We start from the raw sequence: 23225 nt of genomic DNA, 5'->3' as shown, positions 1-23225 counted from the left end.
AAGTACATGACTGACACCAAGGGGTCCCAATGTGTAGGGGCTCCTAGGCGACCACCCCGCCTATCTATAGTCCAGCCCTGTATCATATTGACACTGATGAAATGTCGACATGATTAGAATGTCAACAAAACATTCCTGGTAGTCTAGTGGTGACTTACATAGTACAGCAGGTCTGGTGGCTCCAGCAATGTCTTACAGTTCCAGCAGTCATCTGATGAAGACATCCGGCAGATCTACAGTAGTATCACTTAAGACTGTAAATATCACTAGAGCTGTATAGAGCTGGGAAGGGGAGCGGTAGAGGGGGGGGGCAATTATTGTGATTGCTCCCCCATCCCTACACAGCCAAAGGAGACCGCTGCCGCTGATCAGCAGCCTCCCTGGTCCATCCGCAGCCCAGCACACAGCTGCGGTGGGACCAGGAAAGGAAGGGTGGTGGGAGGGGATGCCCCTCCATCAAGCCTGGGTAATTATTACCCACTCCTCCCTCTCTTGGCGGACCCTGAGTATCACTAACACCTAATGCTCCCCCTAGGGCTTAACCCAAACCTCCCCTCCCACAGCCTAACCTTCCGCTGCCGGTCTGTGCAGAATGTTGGCGTTCCACATGCCGACATTTCACATTTTCAAATATGATCACAGTATTGGGAAACTAGGATAAATAGACACTAAAGAGCAATGGAAAAACTCTGGAAATACTCTGTGACTGCTTACATTGTTAGCTTGCAAAAGTAAATAAGATATTATTTTTATTATTGTTTCAATCTAGATACAGTAAATTTCCAAGAGGATTAGTAACCATAAAAAACAATGATGAGAAGCTAAGCATTGATCTCTCTTATGGTGCCCATATACAGGACGATTTTTTACACGATATGGCCAGTTACGACAGGTTGGACGGACCAATCGTGTGAAAATAGGTGTATTTTGTGTGCTCTGCGACCCCGATGTGCATCCCCGCCGTCCTCTAGTTGGATCGCAGATCAGATGGTTTTGCAGAGAGATCCCAACCGATTGTGTATGATGTGATACACTTCTATGCATCTTATCCTATGATCGTAACGATCAATCGTACACCATTTCACCATATCTTATGAAGAATATCTAGGGAAGAATTTCAAGGGCAATCGTACAACTCATCTTACCAATTTTGAATCTTACCGTGTATGGGGACCTTAAGATTAGCTATTTATAAATTGTGGAAATGATAGTATTAAAAATGGAACTTCTCTGACAATGCACTGTTTAGATAGATAGCAATGCTGATTAGCCAGTGATCTGCTGTACGCTTCTTCATTGGTATGTAAAATGGTCCTCACAGTGCAGCAGATATACAGTCTAAATGGATCATTCCGTGCCTCATGAGATTCTTTAGCAGAGACAGGGTTAAGGAAATTAATATCTTTCAGTAGATCCCTCCCAAGTAGCTTAACATGTGTAGAGAAAAGGAATGTTTACCTTGATTGTAAAGATTAAAGATTTCCCTGCCCCACCTGCTGTGATGTCACTAACACACCAAATAATCCTATAAAGAGCAAGGTGTCAATGTGGCTGATACTACTGAAGGTCCATCGCCCTCAGGGCATACAATGGGGTATCAGACTGCCAGCTTGTGGGCGCTATGGCTGTCATTGGCCCTTTCAAGTGCCATTGATGTCATTCCAGGTACAGTAAATTCATCTTACAGTATCCGTTATACCTGCTACCTCCCAGCTTTCTGCATTGTCTCCATTGGGACAACACAGTGATGAGGACGCTGACAAACTACAGCAATCTGAAATTACTGGCAGGATGGGAAACAAATACATAGATGATGTTATACTGAAACAGTTAGAAATTAATGTATCCATGCAATATATCTATTATTTGCACACTAATAGCTGAAATACACAAATAATAAGGGCTGTGCTTGCTGTATTTATCATGCTGACCTTATACAGTATATGCTTTTACAATGAAGTGAAACTTACAGTATGTGGATGTTATTACAAGATGAAACGTTGGATAATTTCATGATATTTAGAAATTATATACTGAAACCTGTGTATAGTTCCTCTCACCCATACTGTATCTATTGTACAGTATATTCAACTTCTCCTCTGTGTCATACTGTATACTGTAATCTTAAACGATTAAGAACCAATCCATCTACTCTGCCAACATAGACCCTATGTGATTGTTGTGCCCAGATTTAGGATTGTATTATGTCTATCCCCGATATGATTAACATCCTGTACCATCTCAGCCTCTGCCACGTCTGTTGAGAGCCCATTCTACCTATATATTACCCTTTCAGTGAGATAATTATTCCCCATTTTAAATTTCTATCTTAATATATTTTATATAAAATATGTGATGTAAAAATTGAGCCTGAACAGGTTTCATTCTTTATATGAGGATACTTTAATGTGAGTAAAAAAATGCTTTGTTCCAGAGGTTCCCAAATGCGGTCCTCAAGGCTCCCCAACAGTTCAGGTTCTAGAGATATCCATGGTTGAGCACAGGTTGTTAAATCAAATTGACCTGTGGTCAAGCATGGATATCCTTGAAACCTGGACTGTTATGGTGCCTTGAGGACGGAGTTTGGGAACTTCTGATTTAATCTCTTTGAGAACACACGCTAATCATATAGCAGGTCCTAGATTGTATATAATTGTGGTATGAATTTATGCTTTGGATGTACTGTATTCAAAATGATATATCACTTGCTAAATTAAGTGGTACAGTAATTATAGCTGAATTCTTAACCTTTGTACCTTTGTAGATCTGGTAATGATATGTCTATAGGCTATTTGTAAGAGCTTGTTTACAGACTATGCTAACCTGCTACTAATTCCACACATTTGTGCTGACTCTAAACAGGTCGAATCCGTAATCATGGTCACTACGTCTGCAGTACATGGGGAAACTATCACTTCAAGACCTTTGATGGAGACTTTTACCAATTCCCTGGCCGCTGCAGCTACAACTTGGCCTCTGACTGTAGAGACTCTTATCAGGAATTCTCCATCCATGTCCACCGTTCAATGGACAGCGGTCACCCGCTCATAGACAAGATTACCATCACCATCAAAGATGTCATCATTCAACTGAAAGGCAGCCTAGTGGTGGTGAACGGGGCCATGTGAGTTTGTATAAACTTTTTTTTTAGCCTTCAGCTCCTGATATGTTTCATTTGTTTCCTTCATTGCTTTATCAATTTATTATATATATCAATTTATTATATATATATTATTATATATATATATTATTATTTACACAGTTATTCTACCATGATATGTGATTGTGAAATATCATACAGGCCTTCTTCTAACATTGTCCTGCGCTCTCCTCCTCCATGGAGCGTGCGCAGACGCATTTAATTTTTATACAGTAAAGGGTTATAGAGCTTGTCTAAAGTTAGTTCTCAGTTAGGGCGAGATGTATCAAGTATTGGAGAGAAATAAAGTGGAGAGAGATAAAGGACAAACCAATCAGCGTCTAACTGCCATGTTACAGGCTGTGTTTGAAAAATGACACTTAGGAGCTGATTGGTTGGTACTTTATCTCTCTCCACTTTATTTCTCTCTAGTGCTTGTTACATCTCCCCCTCATTCTTATCCATGTTGAAATTGTTGGTACAAACAGTTATGACTTTCTTAAACAGCACATTCAGTTGGTATTAGGAATAAAACTACCTCATGGTTTTCATACTTTGGGGTAGATCTACTAAGCCTTGGAGGGAAAATTAAGTAAAGAGAGAGAAAGTACCAACCAATCAGTTCCTAACTGCCATGTTACAGGCTGTGTTTGAAAAATGATACTTAGGAGCTGATTGGTTGGTACTTTATCTCTTTCCTCTTTCTCTCTCTCCAAGGCTTAATACATCTACCCATTAAAGCTTATGCTGGGCATACACTGTACAAATTTCGGGGTGATCCACCCAATATCTGCGGATCGCCCTGATAATTGTGTGCGTGCGAGCGACCGAGGGTTAAATATTGATTGATCAGGCATGCCCGTAAGTAAATGTTGCCGCATCGGGCAGTATTTGCCCAGCCGTGGCCGATAGCCAGACATTTCCCCTGTTCCTTCCCAGGGAAGGATCAAGGAAATGTCTCCTCCCCGGGGACGGAACGCAGATATCAGGGTCAATACACTGTAAGGACATCTCAAAGTGTATGCCCACGATATATGCAGGGTGTCAGGCTGCAAGATAAAATGTGTGTCGGTCTGACAGGCATTTTATCTGACAGTGTATGCCCGGCTTTAATAACAATGTCATCATCATTACATATATCTATAACATTGATCAGAGCTGTAGCAGAGCACTTGCGTGTCCTGTGCTGGTCCATGAGGCCTACTGGCATGTCACTGAAATGAGGGGCCTGAAGCATGGAGGTGTCATCTGGTGCATCCCAGGGACATGCCTGGTGCCTTTGCAAGCAGTGGGACATGTGCTGGGTGTTTCTACAAGCAATGGGGTATCCTTACAGCCTGAAACAGAGCCACGGGGACAGCAATGATGCTCCACCCTCAGCCTCGCGCCCTGTGCGGCAGCACCGGTTACACACCCCTAGTTATAGCCCTGGCCCTGGCACTGATCACTTTATGGTATAAACCTTGGTGCTAATTCTGCATTGGATGTAATCATACACTATGTATAAAAGTTTTAAGCATACATAAAAAAAGTATACCTACTTATGTAGGTGTAATTATTAGATGGTCCTATAGTGATACCATAATGTCATATCACACAAGAGCACACTGCAGGTACTGTAGTGTTGCTGTAGCTGATGTGCCTTCCTGTAATAGGGGTAATTATAAGAAGCTCCTATAGTGATGCCATAATGTCATATCACACAAGTGCACACTACAGGCACTGTGGTGCTGCTGTAGCTGATGTGCCTTCCTGTAATAGGGGTAATTATTAGATGCTCCTATAGTGATGCCATAATGTCATATCACACAAGTGCACACTGCAGGTACTGTGGTGCTGCTGTAGCTGATGTGCCTTCCTGTAATAGGGGTAATTATTAGATGGTCCTATAGTGATGCCATAATGTCATATCACACAAGTGCACACTGCAGGTACTGTGGTGCTGCTGTAGCTGATGTGCCTTCCTGTAATAGGGGTAATTATTAGATGCTCCTATAGCGATGCCATAATGTCATATCACACAAGAGCACACTGCAGGTACTGTAGCGCTGCTGTAGCTGATGTGCCTTCCTGTAATAGGGAAAATTATTAGATGCTCCTATAGTGATGCCATAATGTCATATCACACAAGTGCACACTGCAGGTACTGTGGTGCTGCTGTAGCTGATGTGCCTTCCTGTAATAGGGGTAATTATTAGATGGTCCTATAGTGATGCCATAATGTCATATCACACAAGTGCACACTGCAGGTACTGTGGTGCTGCTGTAGCTGATGTGCCTTCCTGTAATAGGGGTAATTATTAGATGCTCCTATAGTGATGCCATAATGTCATATCACACAAGTGCACACTGCAGGTACTGTGGTGCTGCTGTAGCTGATGTACCTTCCTGTAATAGGGGTAATTATTAGATGCTCCTATAGTGATGCCATAATGTCATATCACACAAGTGCACACTGCAGGTACTGTGGTGCTGCTGTAGCTGATGTGCCTTCCTGTAATAGGGGTAATTATTAGATGCTCCTATAGTGATGCCATAATGTCATATCACACAAGTGCACACTGCAGGTACTGTGGTGCTGCTGTAGCTGATGTGCCTTCCTGTAATAGGGGTAATTATTAGATGCTCCTATAGTGATGCCATAATGTCATATCACACAAGTGCACACTGCAGGTACTGTGGTGCTGCTGTAGCTGATGTACCTTCCTGTAATAGGGGTAATTATTAGATGCTCCTATAGTGATGCCATAATGTCATATCACACAAGTGCACACTGCAGGTACTGTGGTGCTGCTGTAGCTGATGTGCCTTCCTGTAATAGGGGTAATTATTAGATGCTCCTATAGTGATGCCATAATCAGGGCCGGATTAAGGGGGGGGGCTCGGGGGGCAAGTACCCCCGGGCCCCTCTCTGAGAGGGCCCCCTGCCACAGATCGGATGTTTTTTACCGATCCGATCTGAAGCGCTGTAGCAGAGTTTACACCAGCAGCGGCAGCTACTGCACTGATAGCCGTCATACAGACAGCGCGGCGACACAGAGCACTGCTGCTGGGATGCCGGTAGCCGCGTCCAATGAAAAGGGCTGCAGGCTTTCAGGGACTGGCCAGCCGGCGTGCAGGTGGCAGGGAAGGAGGGGGCATCACAGGCACAGCTGCACATGGAGGATCACCCGAGGAGGAGAAAGAAGAACGCGCTGTGCAGTTCTTCTGTGTCACTGTCTGCCAGCAAAAGGGATCATCATCTCAAGAGAGTAGATAAAGTAAGACAGAGAGTAGTGCACTTGTTTTAATTATCAATTAAAATTGAATAAATTAAAGGCTCCAGGTAGTATTACTTTGAATGTGTGGTTGTGTGTGTGTGTGTGTGTGTGTGTATATATATATATATATATATATATATATATATATATATACAGAGCTGGATTAAGGCTTTGGGGGGCCTGGGGCACTTAAGACAGGGGGGGCCCTAAAGTCTAAAATTAAATTCCTAAGGGATGGAAAACGGCACTCAGTGTTTATTTACAGAGTTTGAAATATACAGCGAGCCGGGGTCGTGTAGCAGGTTGTATATTTCAAATTCTGTAAATAAACACTTCGGAGTGCCGTTTTCCATCTCTTACGCTGCATCTACTGTACCTGGCACCCTTGATAAAACTTTGGACACTGAAGTGCCCATTACCTCTATACGTATGTATATATATACTGTATATAAAATCAATCAGCATCTATCAGCTTGGCACTCTGCTCCATATATATATATATATATATATATATATATATATAATACCCCAGGTTCCATCCATAGTATTAAGCAAATTAAGCAATACACAGCAGGGAATGGTTGGTGGCACTCACGACGTATATAAAATATATATATATTAGGGGTGTGCACCGGCCACTTTTCGTGTTTTGTGTTTTGGTTTTGGATCTGGATCTTTCTTCGTGTTTTGGATCTGGATTGGTTTTGCCAAAACCACCCTTGCGTGTTTTGGGTTCTGGGTTTTGTGTTTTGGATCTGTATTTTTTTGAAAAAAAGCATAAAAACAGCTAAAATCACAGAATTTGTAGGTTTTTCTGCTCCTATGCTATTATAAACCTCAATAACCTTAATTTTCACTCATTTCCAGTCTATTCTGAATACCTCACACCTCACAATAGTGTTTTTATGTCCAAAAGGTTGCACCGAGGTAGCTGGATGACTATGCTAAGCGACACAAGTGGGCGGCACAAACACGTGACCCATCTAGGCGTGAAACTGCAGTGGCAGACAGGATGGCATTGAAAAACTAGGCCCCAAACTGTACATAATGCAAAGAAAAAAAAGAGGTGCAAGATGGAATTGTCCTTGGGCCCTCCCACCCACCCTTATGTTGTATAAACAGGACATGCACACTTTAACAAACCAATCATTTCAGCGCCAGGGTCTGCCACACAACTGTGGCTGAAATGATTGGTTCGTTTGGGCCCCCACAAATCAAGCTGGCAATTTATCTGTCCCTGCACAAACTGGCTCTACGGAGGCAAGATGTCATCCTCATCCTCCTCATCCACCGATTCCTCACCCTCTTCAGTGTGTACATCCTCATCCTCACAGAGTATTAATTCGTCCCTGCTGGAACCACAGGTCCCTCTGTACGTTCTGGAGGCTGGTCTCCCTGGAAGAGTTGATAATTCATTTTATGAACATCATCTTCTCCACATTTTGTGGAAGCAACCTCCTACGCCTTTCGCTGACAAGGTTCCCGGCTGCACTAAACACTCTTTCGGAGTACACACTGGAGGGGGGGCAACTCAGGTAAAATAGAGCCAGTTTGTACAGGGACCTCCAAATTGCTTCTTTTTCCTGCCAGTACAGGTACGGACTGTCTGACATGCCTACTTGGATGCTGTCACCGATGTAATCCTTTAACAGACAGACGCACGCTTGTCGCTGCTGCTTTGAGGATTCAAGTGCGGCTACAGCCCACACAATTCACAAAGACAGAAAAAAAAAAGAATATTTTTATTGTTTGTGGAGCACACTTTGAGGGTTACACCACCCTTTAACAGACAGACGCACGCTTGTCGCTGCTGCTTTGAGGATGCAAGTGCGGCTACAGCACACACAATTCACAAAGACAGAAAAAAGAAGAAGAATATTTTAATTGTTTGTGTAGAACACTTTGAGGTGTCACCACCCTTTAACAGACAGACGCACGCTTGTCGCTGCTGCTTTAAGGATGCAGGTGCGGCTACAGCCCACACATTTCACAAAGACCAAAAAAAAAAGAACAATATTTTAATTGTTTGTGTAGAACACTTTGAGGTGTCACCACCCTTTAACAGACAGACGCACGCTTGTCGCTGCTGCTTTAAGGATGCAGGTGCGGCTACAGCCCACACAATTCACATAGACAGAAAAAAAAGAACAATATTTTAATTGTTTGTGTAGCACACTTTGAGGGTGTCACCACCCTTTAACAGACAGACGCACGCTTGTCGCTGCTGCTTTGAGGATGCAAGTGTGGCTACATCGCACACAAGTCACAAACACATTAAAAAAATAGTTTTTTATTTTTTGGAACACTTTGAGAGATACACCACCCTTTAACAGACAGACGCACTCTTGTCGCTGCTGCTTTAAGGATGCAGGTGCGGCTACAGCCCACACATTTCACAAAGACCGAAAAAAAAAGAACAATATTTTAATTGTTTGTGTAGAACACTTTGAGGGTGTCACCACCCTTTAACAGACAGACGCACGCTTGTCGCTGCTGCTTTAAGGATGCAGGTGCGGCTACATCGCACACAAGTCACAAACACATTAAAAAAATAGTTTTTTATTTTTTGGAGCACTTTGAGAGTTACACCACCCTTTAACAGACAGACGCACGCTTGTCGCTGCTGCTTTAAGGATGCAGGTGCGGCTACAGCCCACACATTTCACAAAGACCAAAAAAAAAAGAACAATATTTTAATTGTTTGTGTAGCACACTTTGAGGGTGTCACCACCCTTTAACAGACAGACGCACGCTTGTCGCTGCTGCTTTAAGGATGCAGGTGCGGCTACAGCCCACACATTTCACAAAGACCAAAAAAAAAAGAACAATATTTTAATTGTTTGTGTAGCACACTTTGAGGGTGTCACCACCCTTTAACAGACAGACGCACGCTTGTCGCTGCTGCTTTAAGGATGCAGGTGCGGCTACAGCCCACACAATTCACAAAGACAGAAAAAAAAAGAACAATATTTTAATTGTTTGTGTAGTACACTTTGAGGGTGTCACCACCCTTTAACAGACAGACGCACGCTTGTCGCTGCTGCTTTAAGGATGCAGGTGCGGCTACAGCCCACACATTTCACAAAGACCAAAAAAAAAAGAACAATATTTTAATTGTTTGTGTAGCACACTTTGAGGGTGTCACCACCCTTTAACAGACAGACGCACGCTTGTCGCTGCTGCTTTAAGGATGCAGGTGCGGCTACAGCCCACACAATTCACAAAGACAGAAAAAAAAAGAACAATATTTTAATTGTTTGTGTAGCACACTTTGAGGGTGTCACCACCCTTTAACAGACAGACGCACGCTTGTCACTGCTGCTTTAAGGATGCAGGTGCGGCTACAGCCCACACAATTCACAAAGACAGAAAAAAAGAAGAATATTTTAATTGTTTGTGTAGCACACTTTGAGGGTGTCACCACCCTTTAACAGACAGACGCATGCTTGTCGCTGCTGCTTTGAGGATGCAGGTGGAATCTAGACGGGATTTGGAACCGAGGACACACTACCTCCATCAATTGTCTAAATCCCACTGCACTAATGTCGGATACCGGACGCACGTCTAACACCAACATAGCAGTCAAGGCCTCAGTTATACGTTTTGCTTCAGGATGACTGCTGTCGTACTTCATCCTCATCGCTAGGGACTGTTGGAGGGTCAATTGTTTAGTAAAAGTAGTGATGTTCCTACTTCCTCTCTGTGATGATGAACAACTCCCAGCAGCAGCAACAGCACTAGGAGGAAGTGGTTCTTGATCTTTCCCTATTTTATTTTTATCGGAGAAAGTTTGGTCCTCCATTTATGTTATATTGATATATATACGTGCGGCTAAAGCGCACACAAACACAGAAAATATTTTTTTATTTTTGCTGGAGAGTAGTGCACTTTGTGGGTTACACCACCCTTTAAGAAATGAGCCAGCCGGCTCTTTACTTATGGGACACAGGCGCACGCTTGGCGCTGCTCCTTTGTTGATGCACGTGCAGCCACAGTGCACACAAGTCACAAACACAGAAAATATATATTTTTTTGGTTTGGAGTGTACTTTGGGGGTTACAGAACCCTTTAACGGTCAAGCCAGCCGGCCCTTTACTTATGACACAGGCGCACGCTTGGCACTACTTTGTTGATGCACGTGCGGCTACTGCGCACACAATTCACAAACACAGAAAATTATTTTTTTTTTGGTTTGGACTGGAGTGTACTTTCGGGGGTTACAGCACCCTTAACGGTCAAGCCAGCCGGCCCTTTACTTATGACACAGGCGCACGCTTGGCACTACTTTGTTGATGCACATGCGGCTACTGCGCACACAATTCACAAACACAGAAAATAATTTTTTTTTTGGTTTGGACTGGAGTGTACTTTCGGGGGTTACAGCACCCTTAACGGTCAAGCCAGCCAGCCCTTTACTTATGACACAGGCGCACGCTTGGCACTACGTTGTTGATGCACATGCGGCTACTGCGCACACAATTCACAAACACAGAAAATAATTTTTTTTTTGGTTTGGACTGGAGTGTACTTTCGAGGGTTACAGCACCCTTAACGGTCAAGCCAGCCGGCCCTTTACTTATGACACAGGCGCACGCTTGGCACTACTTTGTTGATGCACGTGCGGCTACTGCGCACACAATTCACAAACACAGAAAATAATTTTTTTTTGGTTTGGACTGGAGTGTACTTTCGGGGGTTACAGCACCCTTAACGGTCAAGCCAGCCGGCCCTTTACTTATGACACAGGCGCACGCTTGGCACTACTTTGTTGATGCACGTGCGGCTACTGCGCACACAATTCACAAACACAGAAAATAAATTTTTTTTTGGTTTGGACTGGAGTGTACTTTCGGGGGTTACAGCACCCTTAACGGTCAAGCCAGCCAGCCCTTTACTTATGACACAGGCGCACGCTTGGCACTACTTTGTTGATGCACATGCGGCTACTGCGCACACAATTCACAAACACAGAAAATAATTTTTTTTTTGGTTTGGACTGGAGTGTACTTTCGAGGGTTACAGCACCCTTAACGGTCAAGCCAGCCGGCCCTTTACTTATGACACAGGCGCACGCTTGGCACTACTTTGTTGATGCACGTGCGGCTACTGCGCACACAATTCACAAACACAGAAAATAATTTTTTTTTTGGTTTGGACTGGAGTGTACTTTCGAGGGTTACAGCACCCTTAACGGTCAAGCCAGCCGGCCCTTTACTTATGACACAGGCGCACGCTTGGCACTACTTTGTTGATGCACATGCGGCTACTGCGCACACAATTCACAAACACAGAAAATAATTTTTTTTTTGGTTTGGACTGGAGTGTACTTTCGAGGGTTACAGCACCCTTAACGGTCAAGCCAGCCGGCCCTTTACTTATGACACAGGCGCACGCTTGGCACTACTTTGTTGATGCACGTGCGGCTACTGCGCACACAATTCACAAACACAGAAAATAAATTTTTTTTTGGTTTGGACTGGAGTGTACTTTCGGGGGTTACAGCACCCTTAACGGTCAAGCCAGCCGGCCCTTTACTTATGACACAGGCGCACGCTTGGCACTACTTTGTTGATGCACATGCGGCTACTGCGCACACAATTCACAAACACAGAAAATAATTTTTTTTTTGGTTTGGACTGGAGTGTACTTTCGGGGGTTACAGCACCCTTAACGGTCAAGCCAGCCGGCCCTTTACTTATGACACAGGCGCACGCTTGGCACTACTTTGTTGATGCACGTGCGGCTACTGCGCACACAATTCACAAACACAGAAAATATATTATTTTTTTAGCACTTGGGGGGAGCACCCCTGATGGACAGAGCACCCCCTGGACAACACTTCAGCACCCCTTTAGGACTGGGACACTGCACAGGACTTTGGAGTGGACACAGCCCCTATGGAGAACTGACTGCACAACACAGTCCAGCCAGCCCCTATGGACTTTGAAGTAGTGGACACAGCCCCTATTAACAACAGCAGCACAGCACAACACAGCCAGCCCCTATGGACTTTGAAGTAGTGGACAACAGCAGCACTACACTACACTACACTACACAGCCCTAACTCCCACCCTCCCTCTTCACTGTCCACAGCCGAGTGAGAAAATGGCGCCGACGTGTGTACCTTATATAGGATCCAAAACCCGCGAGACTCGGAAGGCGGGAAGATGACGTTTTGCCTCGATTTCAGATCCGAGTCAGGCGGGAAAAGTCGAGCCTGACTCGGATCGGACTCGGATCGGGGGGGCTCGGGGGGGTTCGGATTTCAGAAATCCGAACCCGCTCACCCCTAGTATATAGGTAATGGGCACTTCAGTGTCCAAAGTTTTATCAAGGGTGCCAGGTACAGTAGATGCAGCGTAAGAGATGGAAAACGGCACTCCGAAGTGTTTATTTACAGAATTTGAAATATACAACTTGCTACACGACCCCGGCTCGCTGTATATTTCAAACTCTGTAAATAAACACTGAGTGCCGTTTTCCATCCCTTAGGAATTTAATTTTAGACTTTAGGGCCCCCCTGTCTTAAGTGCCCCGGGCCCCCCAAAGCCTTAATCCAGCTCTGGCCATAATGTCATATCACACAAGACCAAACTGCAGGTACTGTAGTGCTGCTGTAGCTGATGTGCCTTCCTGTAATAGGGGTAATTATTAGATGCTCCTATAGTGATGCCATAATGTCATATCACACAAGAGCACACTGCAAGTACTGTGGTGCTGCTGTAGCTGATGTGCCTTCCTGTAATAGGGGTAATTATTAGATGCTCCTATAGCGATACCATAATGTCATATCACACAAGAGCACACTGCAGGTACTGTAGTGCTGCTGTAGCTGATGTGCCTTCCTGTAATAGGGGTAATTATTAGATGCTCCTATAGCGATGCCATAATGTCATATCACACAAGTGCACACTGCAGGTACTGTGGTGCTGCTGTAGCTGATGTGCCTTCCTGTAATAGGGGTAATTATTAGATGCTCCTATAGTGATGCCATAATGTCATATCACACAAGTGCACACTGCAGGTACTGTGGTGCTGCTGTAGCTGATGTGCCTTCCTGTAATAGGGGTAATTATTAGATGCTCCTATAGCGATGCCATAATGTCATATCACACAAGAGCACACTGCAGGTACTGTAGCGCTGCTGTAGCTGATGTGCCTTCCTGTAATAGGGATAATTATTAGATGCTCCTATAGTGATGCCATAATGTCATATCACACAAGTGCACACTGCAGGTACTGTTGTGCTGCTGTAGCTGATGTGCCTTCCTGTAATAGGGGTAATTATTAGATGCTCCTATAGTGATGCCATAATGTCATATCACACAAGTGCACACTGCAGGTACTGTGGTGCTGCTGTAGCTGATGTGCCTTCCTGTAATAGGGGTAATTATTAGATGGTCCTATAGTGATGCCATAATGTCTTATCACACAAGTGCACACTGCAGGTACTGTGGTGCTGCTGTAGCTGATGTGCTTTCCTGTAATAGGGGTAATTATTAGATGGTCCTATAGTGATGCCATAATGTCATATCACACAAGTGCACACTGCAGGTACTGTGGTGCTGCTGTAGCTGATGTGCCTTCCTGTAATAGGGGTAATTATTAGATGCTCCTATAGTGATGCCATAATGTCATATCACACAAGACCAAACTGCAGGTACTGTAGTGCTGCTGTAGCTGATGTGCTTTCCTGTAATAGGGGTAATTATTAGATGCTCCTATAGTGATGCCATAATGTCATATCACACAAGAGCACACTGCAAGTACTGTGGTGCTGCTGTAGCTGATGTGCCTTCCTGTAATAGGGGTAATAATTAGATGCTCCTATAGTGATACCATAATGTCATATCATACAAGAGCACATTGCAGGTACTGTAGTGCTGCTGTAGCTGATGTGCCTTCCTGTAATAGGGGTAATTATTAGATGGTCCTATAGCGATGCCATAATGTCATATCACACAAGTGCACACTGCAGGTACTGTGGTGCTGCTGTAGCTGATGTGCCTTCCTGTAATAGGGGTAATTATTAGATGCTCCTATAGTGATGCCATAATGTCATATCACACAAGAGCACACTGCAGGTACTGTGGTGCTGCTGTAGCTGATGTGCCTTCCTGTAATAGGGGTAATTATTAGATGGTCCTATAGTGATGCCATAATGTCATATCACACAAGTGCACACTGCAAGTACTGTGGTGCTGCTGTAGCTGATGTACCTTCATGTAATAGGGGTAATTATTAGATGCTCCTATAGTGATGCCATAATGTCATATCACACAAGAGCACACTGCAGGTACTGTGGTGCTGCTGTAGCTGATGTGCCTTCCTGTAATAGGGGTAATTATTAGATGCTCCTATAGCGATGCCATAATGTCATATCACACAAGAGCACACTGCAGGTACTGTGGTGCTGCTGTAGCTGATGTGCCTTCCTGTAATAGGGGTAATTATTAGATGCTCCTATAGTGATGCCATAATGTCATATCACACAAGACCAAACTGCAGGTACTGTGGTGCTGCTGTAGCTGATGTGCCTTCCTGTAATAGGGGTAATTATTAGATGCTCCTATAGTGATGCCATAATGTCATATCACACAAGAGCACACTGCAGGTACTGTGGTGCTGCTGTAGCTGATGTGCCTTCCTGTAATAGGGGTAATTATTTGAATTATTTGTGAATGTTACATTGGGTCTTTCTGGCAGCTTCAGACTGATACATCTTATTGATTAGGGCTTATCTGCTCAAATTAATTTTACGAGCTAAATCTGTAGTAAACCATAGCATCGTATAAAGTACTTGCTCTCATTGTATAGCAAGCTTATCGAATACCATAACCACCCAAATAATAGATATTCTACTAATTACCTCCCCTCTACATAGTCCACACATAACTTTTACTATGTTCCCTTTCCACAATCACTGAATGTCCACTGTCCAACATTGCTGTGTGACGATCATATACTGTAGCCCATCTAGAATCATTCTACGGGATTCAATTCAATGCGATGTTGAATAGCTCCGGGAGGTAGCTCCCGAAGCTATTTAATTCAACGAGATGTTTGGTCAGACTAAAGGATTTCTTCTTGCACCCTCCAGGGGATGCGAGGAGAAATATGTCAAAAGTGCCGTCCGCGCCGCTGTTTGCCGGCTTAGCGTGGCGCTAACAGTCTCGCGGCCGGCACCTTTGTCAGAGAATGCCGGTTCTCGCGACTAAACACTTGTACTCTCTGACTTAACAGCACGCTGAATTGAATAGCTCCGGAAGCTCCCTCCTGGGACTATTCAACATTGCATTGAATTGAATTGCGGCCATTGTGTAATATGTAGTACTTATCCTCCTATATCCACTTCCAATTTCCCTAGAGATTGTAAGCTTACGAGCAGGACCCTCTTACCTGTCTGTCTATTATTCCCCAGTCTTGTTTTACTACTGTTTTGGTTTTAATTGTTAAGCATAACTGAATAAGCTGCTGCTATATAAATAAATGTTAATAAATAAATGTCTGAGAACTAGAGAGATAGCAGATCATTACTGAGTGGTTGCTGTAATTCGCTGCAATATATCCACCTAAATGAAGTATTAGTAAATAAGCCCTAAAGTGTGTATAAGCACTCATGTGGTACCACTATTACGGACATTCAATCAACTACTCACTCGCACATACAGTATTGTCATCTCTTTATGCTACTGGGCAATTTATGACGTGTTCAAATAAATGTTTCTATATTTGCTAAAACCTTTTCTTCCTCACCACACGCTAGAGCTGGAATTCCTTAATGTACCGCTACCTATTTACAACAATGCACCTACACCTTCCAGTTGTAATTTAAATTTACACTCCCATATGTAGCACCTCAGCAGCATTTCTAGTGGGATGTAGTTAGGAAGCCGGCGGTCGGTAATCCGACTGTGAAATCCTGGCAAGAGACTAATAATAAGTGTTGAAATCCCAACACCCATCATCAGCCCCACGCCGAAATCCTGACGCCCGGCTCACCGATTGTAGGTAAGCTGGGCGTTGGGAGCGGATAGTTGCGCGGGGGGGGAGAGAGTTAGGTTTAGGGGCTCCCGGAGGGACTTAGGGTTTGCCTACCCCCAGGAGGGTTAGGGTTAGGCTAGGGGAAGGGGAAGTTAGGGTCAGGCACCCCCGGGGGGAAGTTAGGGTTAGGCAACCCCCCAAGAGGGTTAGGTTTAGGGTGCGGGGAGGGTGGGTTAGGTTTAGGCACCCCAGGGGGGAGATTAGGGTTAGGCACCAGGGGGGAGGTTTAGGGTTAGGAACCCCTAAAGGAGAGTTAGGGTTGGGGGGAAGAGGGGAGGGTTAGGTAGTTTACTCACCTCTGTCGTGATCTCCTGCTGCCGGCCAGTGATCCTTTTATCCGCTGGGCTTAGGTCCGATTCCATTCTAGCAATCTACATTTTCTGCAGTATTTTACTTCTGTTTGTATCACGTGATACAACCTTATACAGCAGTTTCCTAGTTCTTTGGTATGTGGTAAAAATGTTATAAATAATGAAATTTTTTTCATTACTGCCAATTATATACAGTATGTTATTTTGGTAATGCATTAAAATTAATTCTTAATGTTTTCTGTGATGACTGTAGTGATTAAAACCCTACTTTTATACCAAATTAAAAATTAGCCCTTTTTAACCATTGTAATTGTTCGTAGGTATGTACTATTCTGAACATGTGATTATGTATTAATGTTCTGTATGTCCTCATATCAATTATTTGGCCTGTCAAAGTCCCATGTGATCATTGCTGAACTCTATCTATGGAACGAGAACATTAATATGGTGATTTGATGCTTGCTCTTCCATCTATCCTTCCATCTGTCGCTTACAGTACAGTTTAGCTTTTGTTGGCCTATAGCAGTGTTGGCTAACCTTGACACTCCAGCTGTTGTGGAACTATATATCCCAGCATGCCCTGCCACAGTTTTAGCATGCCCTAATAGCAAAACTGTAGCAGTGCATGCTGGGTTATGTAGTTCCATAACAGCTGGAGTGTCAAGGTTAGCCAACACTGGCCTATAGTCACAGATCAAACTGTGGGGTCTATGTACTAAGCTTTGGAGAGAGAGAAAGTGGACCAATCAGCTCCTAATGGTCACTGTACAAGCTGTGTTTGAAAGTTTACAGTTAGGAGCTGATTGGTTGGTACTTTATCTCCGTCCACTATATCTCTGTTCAAGGCTTAGTACATTGACCACTGTATGACTTCTAAGGCATATATGTGATGGGTTATTATTAAATTATGCTTAATCAGCCCTCCTTACTTTTTTGACATCATTGCTTAAATATAGAGCAGCTGTCTCCTGGAAGGTCCAGGGTACTGACTGACATTTGTACAAGGTGTTTCCTTAGGTGCGGTGCATTGGATAAAGCAATTATAGTGGAATTTCCTAATGGTTATGCCAAATCTTATATGTGTCTTAGAACATATGGTGCGCAGTCTGAGGTGGAACCCAACAGATAACAGTGTAGCAAGAGTCCATAAACATTTATAGCAGCCTTAATTATTAAGTATATGGAAATAATTTAACTTTTTCATTATGAAGAAGCAGAAATACACAATGGATAGTTGTGTCATTACCTAAACACAGTGGGCGATCCATTAAGTCTCCCCAGTCTGGCTAATTCTACCTTGCTAAAAGTGAAATAAAAAGGAATAAGACAAATAGCTACAATTGTTAGAAAGCAAAAACAAAAGTAATTCAGCCTCATTAGATTGCAAGGATTTAATGCATAAACACATGGGCATTCACATTTATCAAATAATCTATTTCACCCATAAAGCATTGGTAAATATCACCTTAGGAAGCTGCTCACTTTACACTGTATAATCCTAGGGGGTCAATTCTATTAGGTGCGAGATTGCAGAAGTGTGTTTGTTTCTTGAAACTCGCATACATCGCACGAATGCGCACACCCGAGGCATGCAAGGTCCAATTATTGTCAATTTGCGGTGGTCGCGGTGAGGGAGCGCACTTTTTCTACAAACCACGACCTGGAAGAAGTGCACAAAAAAGTGGGGAAACCATCATGGAAGCCCCAAAAAGTGACAACTGAGATAACACAACCATATAGAAGGCTGTTACTGGGCATGAGGAAAGTATTGAAGGTTTTTAAAAGGTGTCAAATGTGTACTTTTTGCACTTTTTATTAATGGTGGAAAAATGATAGCAAGCACATGTTTTTCAGCAAATTATATACATTTTATTCAAGTTTGTAAAATGTTAAAACAAACACTTTTTACAGTTCCTCGCATCTGCAAGTTCTAATACCCCTCTCCCATCAATTCCCCCACATACCTGTCCCACATCATTTAAGCCATTAATGAGTGTCTTAGAGAAATTCACCTGAATTTCTTTATTGGCCAAATGATGCTATTGAAACCACTCCAAGTGCATGATTATTCATTGTGAGGGTTGTACCAGATGTTGCGCACTGCGTCCCGATATTTGTCCTGGGCACGCGCGATCGACCATGCAGACTGTGCGATCCACAAGATGTATCATTGCCATCCGCTTCGGAGCGATATATATCGTGCGAGGGATCACATAGTGTGTACCCAGCTTAAGCTTGAACCATTGATACTGTATAAAGGAGTTAGTTTCTCATACACGTAAAGGCTGCAGGGATGTACTGTCCTGGACTAAATAGCTCAAGATAAACAGTAGTCTTCACTGGGATAGGGTGACAGCAGGATAGAGGTTGACAGTATTTCTTGACTGGAATTAATCAGTAAAGTAATACTGTCAGAAATACTAAAACAATAAAAAAGCTCTAGCATCACTTATGATAACTAATGTGCCAGGCAAAGTCCTTTGATTGCAATCTTAAATGTATTATACAGTGATGCTTGGTGAAGGTACTGTACTGTAGCTAGGATACTGACCGTACATGCTGTACTTATGTATATGATATATTTATGCTACACAATTAAAAGTGATATGAAATTTAAGTTAAGAAATGGACAGGCCAATTTTAATCCTGTATTTGCCAGTCTGATACAAGTACTGTACTTCTCAATGAATTTAACATTTTCCATTTGACATACAGTAACATCTGTCTATCTAGCACCTCTTTCCCTTGTGGAACAGTTACTGTTTCATACATTTGATAGTTATGTATAAAATTTAATTTGCTGCCCGCGTCGCTTTGAAATTAAACTTTCACAAATTTGTTGGACATCTTAATTATTTCTTTTTTTATCAATTGTTTTGCAGTGCCATGACACCCTACTACAGCTTTGGGATCCTCATTCACAAAAATGATGCCTACTTCAAGGTGTACGCAAAGGCAGGCTTGACCCTCATGTGGAATAAGGAAGACGCACTCATGGTGAGTAACACAACAAATAAAGCAAATTGTCAGATATCCTTCCCATTTACTGTAATAGACAAGGCATGACTGACACTTGGCAGCCTGAGCCCACTAACTAAACTGATTGGCAAAGGTTCAAATAGAACTTGCTCAGCCAGGTGGCCCTATCCTGTCCATGGGGCCAACACACTCTCTCCATCAATCATTTTCCTTTCCTGTTATCAGTTATCTAACAAGTCACTTCTGACATACAGATTCCATTTCATGTTACAGGTTGAGTCTCCCATATACAAGTGTTCCAAAATACGGAATATTCCAAAATACGGAATGTTTTCAGCATGACTGAGATAGCGAAACCTTTGCTTTTTGATGGTTCAAAGTACACAAACTTTGTTTAAGGCACACAATTATTAAAAATAAAGTATAAAATGACCTATAGGCTTTGTGTATAATGTGTATATGTACACAAACTTTGTTTAAGGCACACAATTATTAAAAATAAAGTATAAAATGACCTATAGGCTTTGTGTATAATGTGTATATGTACACAAACTTTGTTTGAACCACAAAATTATTGAAAATATTGTATAAAATTACTTTCAGGCTGTGTGTATAAGGTGTATATAACACATAAATGCATTCTGTGTTTAGATTTCAATATGGTATACAAATATTCCAAAATATGGAATATTCCAATATCCAAAATACCCTTGGTCCCAAGCATTTTGGATATGGGAGACTCAACCTGTACTACCATACTAACATACTTTAAAATGTCTAATTTCATGGCACAGTAAATAGAACTGTACGGTCCTTTCTATTGAAAGTGAACTATTTATATTATCAAATATTTTCCTCTACTCAGCTGGAGCTTGACCCAAAGTTTAACAACCACACCTGTGGTCTGTGTGGGGATTATAATGGCGTTCCCATCTATAATGAATTTCTCTCTGGGGGTAAGTGATCTGGACAAACTGGTTCACTGCAATAACTTTTTTTCAAATATAGTTCACTATTATTATTTCAATGACAAGAAAACATCAGATAACATAGCTGTCAGATCTGGTAATGGATTGTGCAATGTAAATACACCTGGGGCATGGCTGTATATATAAGCAACTGGATATCATGTTTTGTTATAGTAACATTTATACAATTTACATTGATATACATAATTCTGTATATCAATAATAGTATATCACAATGAATGTGTAAATCTCCTGGTATTTGAAGTATTTGTTAGCCAAGTGGATAGCTGCCTTATTGTTATGCCTTATTGTTGCCGTATAGCATACAGTTTACAAGCTGAGTTTTTTTTTTTTTTTACAAAGAGGTGACAGACTTTAGATTTATCAAAGCTTGGAGAGAGATAAAGTTCCAACCAATCAGCTTCTAACTGTCATGTTACAGGCTATGGGCCTCAATTATCCATGAGTTTTATCATTCACAATGAATGATAAAACTAGTTGTCTATGATAAATGGTGCTCCACCCAATCAGCTCCCAACGGTCATCTGTTTGAAAAATGCATTTATCATATGCAACAAGTTTTATCATTCGTTGTGAATGATAAACTCGTTGATAAAAGAGGCCCTATGTTTGAAAAATGACAGGTAGGAGCTGATTGGTGGGTACCTTATCTCTCTCCACTTTATCTCTCTCCAAGCTTTGATAAATCTCCCCCTTGTTGTTAAATACAGTATACTGATATATAAACAGTAAAATTGCCCTTAGTAAGCTTCCAATATTTGCACCGTGTTGACCAAGATAACTGGGGTAAAAGTATGTGATAGCAGAGTCATTATTTATAACATTGCCAATAAATACATACAGTAGCTATTTGGATTGCTATTTTAGATTACATTTTCCATGATTTGTTGCATCTATGAGTCCTGAATGGTTTATAATCCCAATCAACAGGATCAATACGACTTTGATAAGTACTGGTGGAAAAGGTCAGAGGGTAGCCATGATCTCACATTGTGTACAGCTTTCAGCTCAAAGGGCACAAAGAAATTCAGGCACTTGGCCTGCACCCGGTCGCTGAGTTAGGGGCTGGCTTTCAACATTTTTGCCTGGGGGGCAAATGCATGCAGGTGGCCCTGGCAGAGGAGTAGAGTGTAGCCAGGGTGCCCGGAGCACGTGCGTGCTACGGCGCCCACCCTCCAGTGTTCCAGGGAGGAGGCCTGCCGTGTGCAGTGCCCCTTGTGCCCCCAGTAGTAAGCCTATTATATAGTGCCCCCAGTAGTGGTCTCCTCTGTGCAGTGCCCCTTGTGCCTCCAGTAGTAAGCCCCTTATATAGTGCCCCCAGTAGTGGTACCCCCTATGCAGTGCCCCCAGTAGTAGTCCCCCCCTTGTAGTGCTCCCAGTAGTGGTCTCCTCCTTGTAGTGCCCCCAGTAGTAGTCCCGCCCCTTGTAGTGCCCCCAGTAGTATCCCCCTTGTAGTGCCCCCAGTAGTAGTCCCCCCCTTGTAGTGTCCCCTTGTAGATCCCCCAGTAGTAGCCCCCCCTTGTTGTGCCCCTAGTAGTGTTCCCCCTTGTAGTGCCCCCAGTAGTAGTCCTCCCCTTATAGTGCTCCCAGTAGTGGTCTCCCCCTTGTAGTGCCCCCAGTAGTAGTCCCGCCCCTTGTAGTGCCCCCAGGAGTATCCCCCCTTGTAGTGCCCCCAGTAGTAGCCCCCCTTTGCAGTGCCTCCAGTAGTGCTCTCCCCCTTGTAGTGCCCCAGTAGTAGTCCCCCCTTTTAGTGCCCCCAGTAGTAGTCCCCCCCTTGTAGTGCTCCCAGTAGTGGTCTCCTCCTTGTAGTGCCCCCAGTAGTAGTCCCGCCCCTTGTAGTGCCCCCAGTAGTATCCCCCTTGTAGTGCCCCCAGTAGTAGTCCCCCCCTTGTAGTGTCCCCTTGTAGATCCCCCAGTAGTAGCCCCCCCTTGTTGTGCCCCTAGTAGTGTTCCCCCTTGTAGTGCCCCCAGTAGTAGTCCTCCCCTTATAGTGCTCCCAGTAGTGGTCTCCCCCTTGTAGTGCCCCCAGTAGTAGTCCCGCCCCTTGTAGTGCCCCCAGGAGTATCCCCCCTTGTAGTGCCCCCAGTAGTAGCCCCCCTTTGCAGTGCCTCCAGTAGTGCTCTCCCCCTTGTAGTGCCCCAGTAGTAGTCCCCCCTTTTAGTGCCCCCAGTAGTAATCCCCCCTTGCAGTGCCTCCAGTAGTGCTCTCCCCCTTGTAGTGCCCCCAGTAGTAGTCCCCCCTTGTAGTGCCCCCAGTAGTAATCCCCCCTTGTAGTGCCCCCAGTAGTGCTCTCCCCCTTGTAGTGCCCCAGTAGTAGTCTCCCCCTAGTAGTTCCACCAGTAGTAGTCCTCCCCTTGTAGTGTCCCCAGTAGTAGTCCCCGCCTTGTAGTGCCCTCAGTAGTAGTCCCCCCTTGTAGTGCCCCCAGTAGTAGTCCCCCCTTGTTGTGCCCCCAGTAGTAGTCCCCCCGTGTAGTGCCCCCAGTAGTAGTCCCACCCTTTTTGT

General features: G+C 43.6%; 1 protein-coding gene across 1 annotated transcript in view; it reads left to right on the top strand.

Moving 5' to 3' along the window:
- The first annotated feature begins 1589 nt into the window (after positions 1–1589).
- Positions 1590–23225, top strand: part of MUC2 (mucin 2, oligomeric mucus/gel-forming) — a 139562-nt gene continuing 117926 nt past the window's right edge. The window contains exons 1-4 of the mRNA XM_088471030.1: positions 1590–1665; positions 2863–3124; positions 19637–19751; positions 20599–20689. Coding sequence (XP_088327156.1) covers positions 1590–1665; positions 2863–3124; positions 19637–19751; positions 20599–20689 — 544 coding nt within the window. The remainder of the gene's footprint in view (positions 1666–2862; positions 3125–19636; positions 19752–20598; positions 20690–23225) is intronic.

This window comes from Taudactylus pleione, unplaced genomic scaffold, assembly GCF_031769625.1.
Source record: "Taudactylus pleione unplaced genomic scaffold, aTauple2 ptg000109l, whole genome shotgun sequence".
NCBI classification, from domain to species: domain Eukaryota; kingdom Metazoa; phylum Chordata; class Amphibia; order Anura; family Myobatrachidae; genus Taudactylus; species Taudactylus pleione.
Note: the sequence above shows the minus strand (reverse complement) of the source record. Positions and strands in the feature narration are given on the sequence as shown.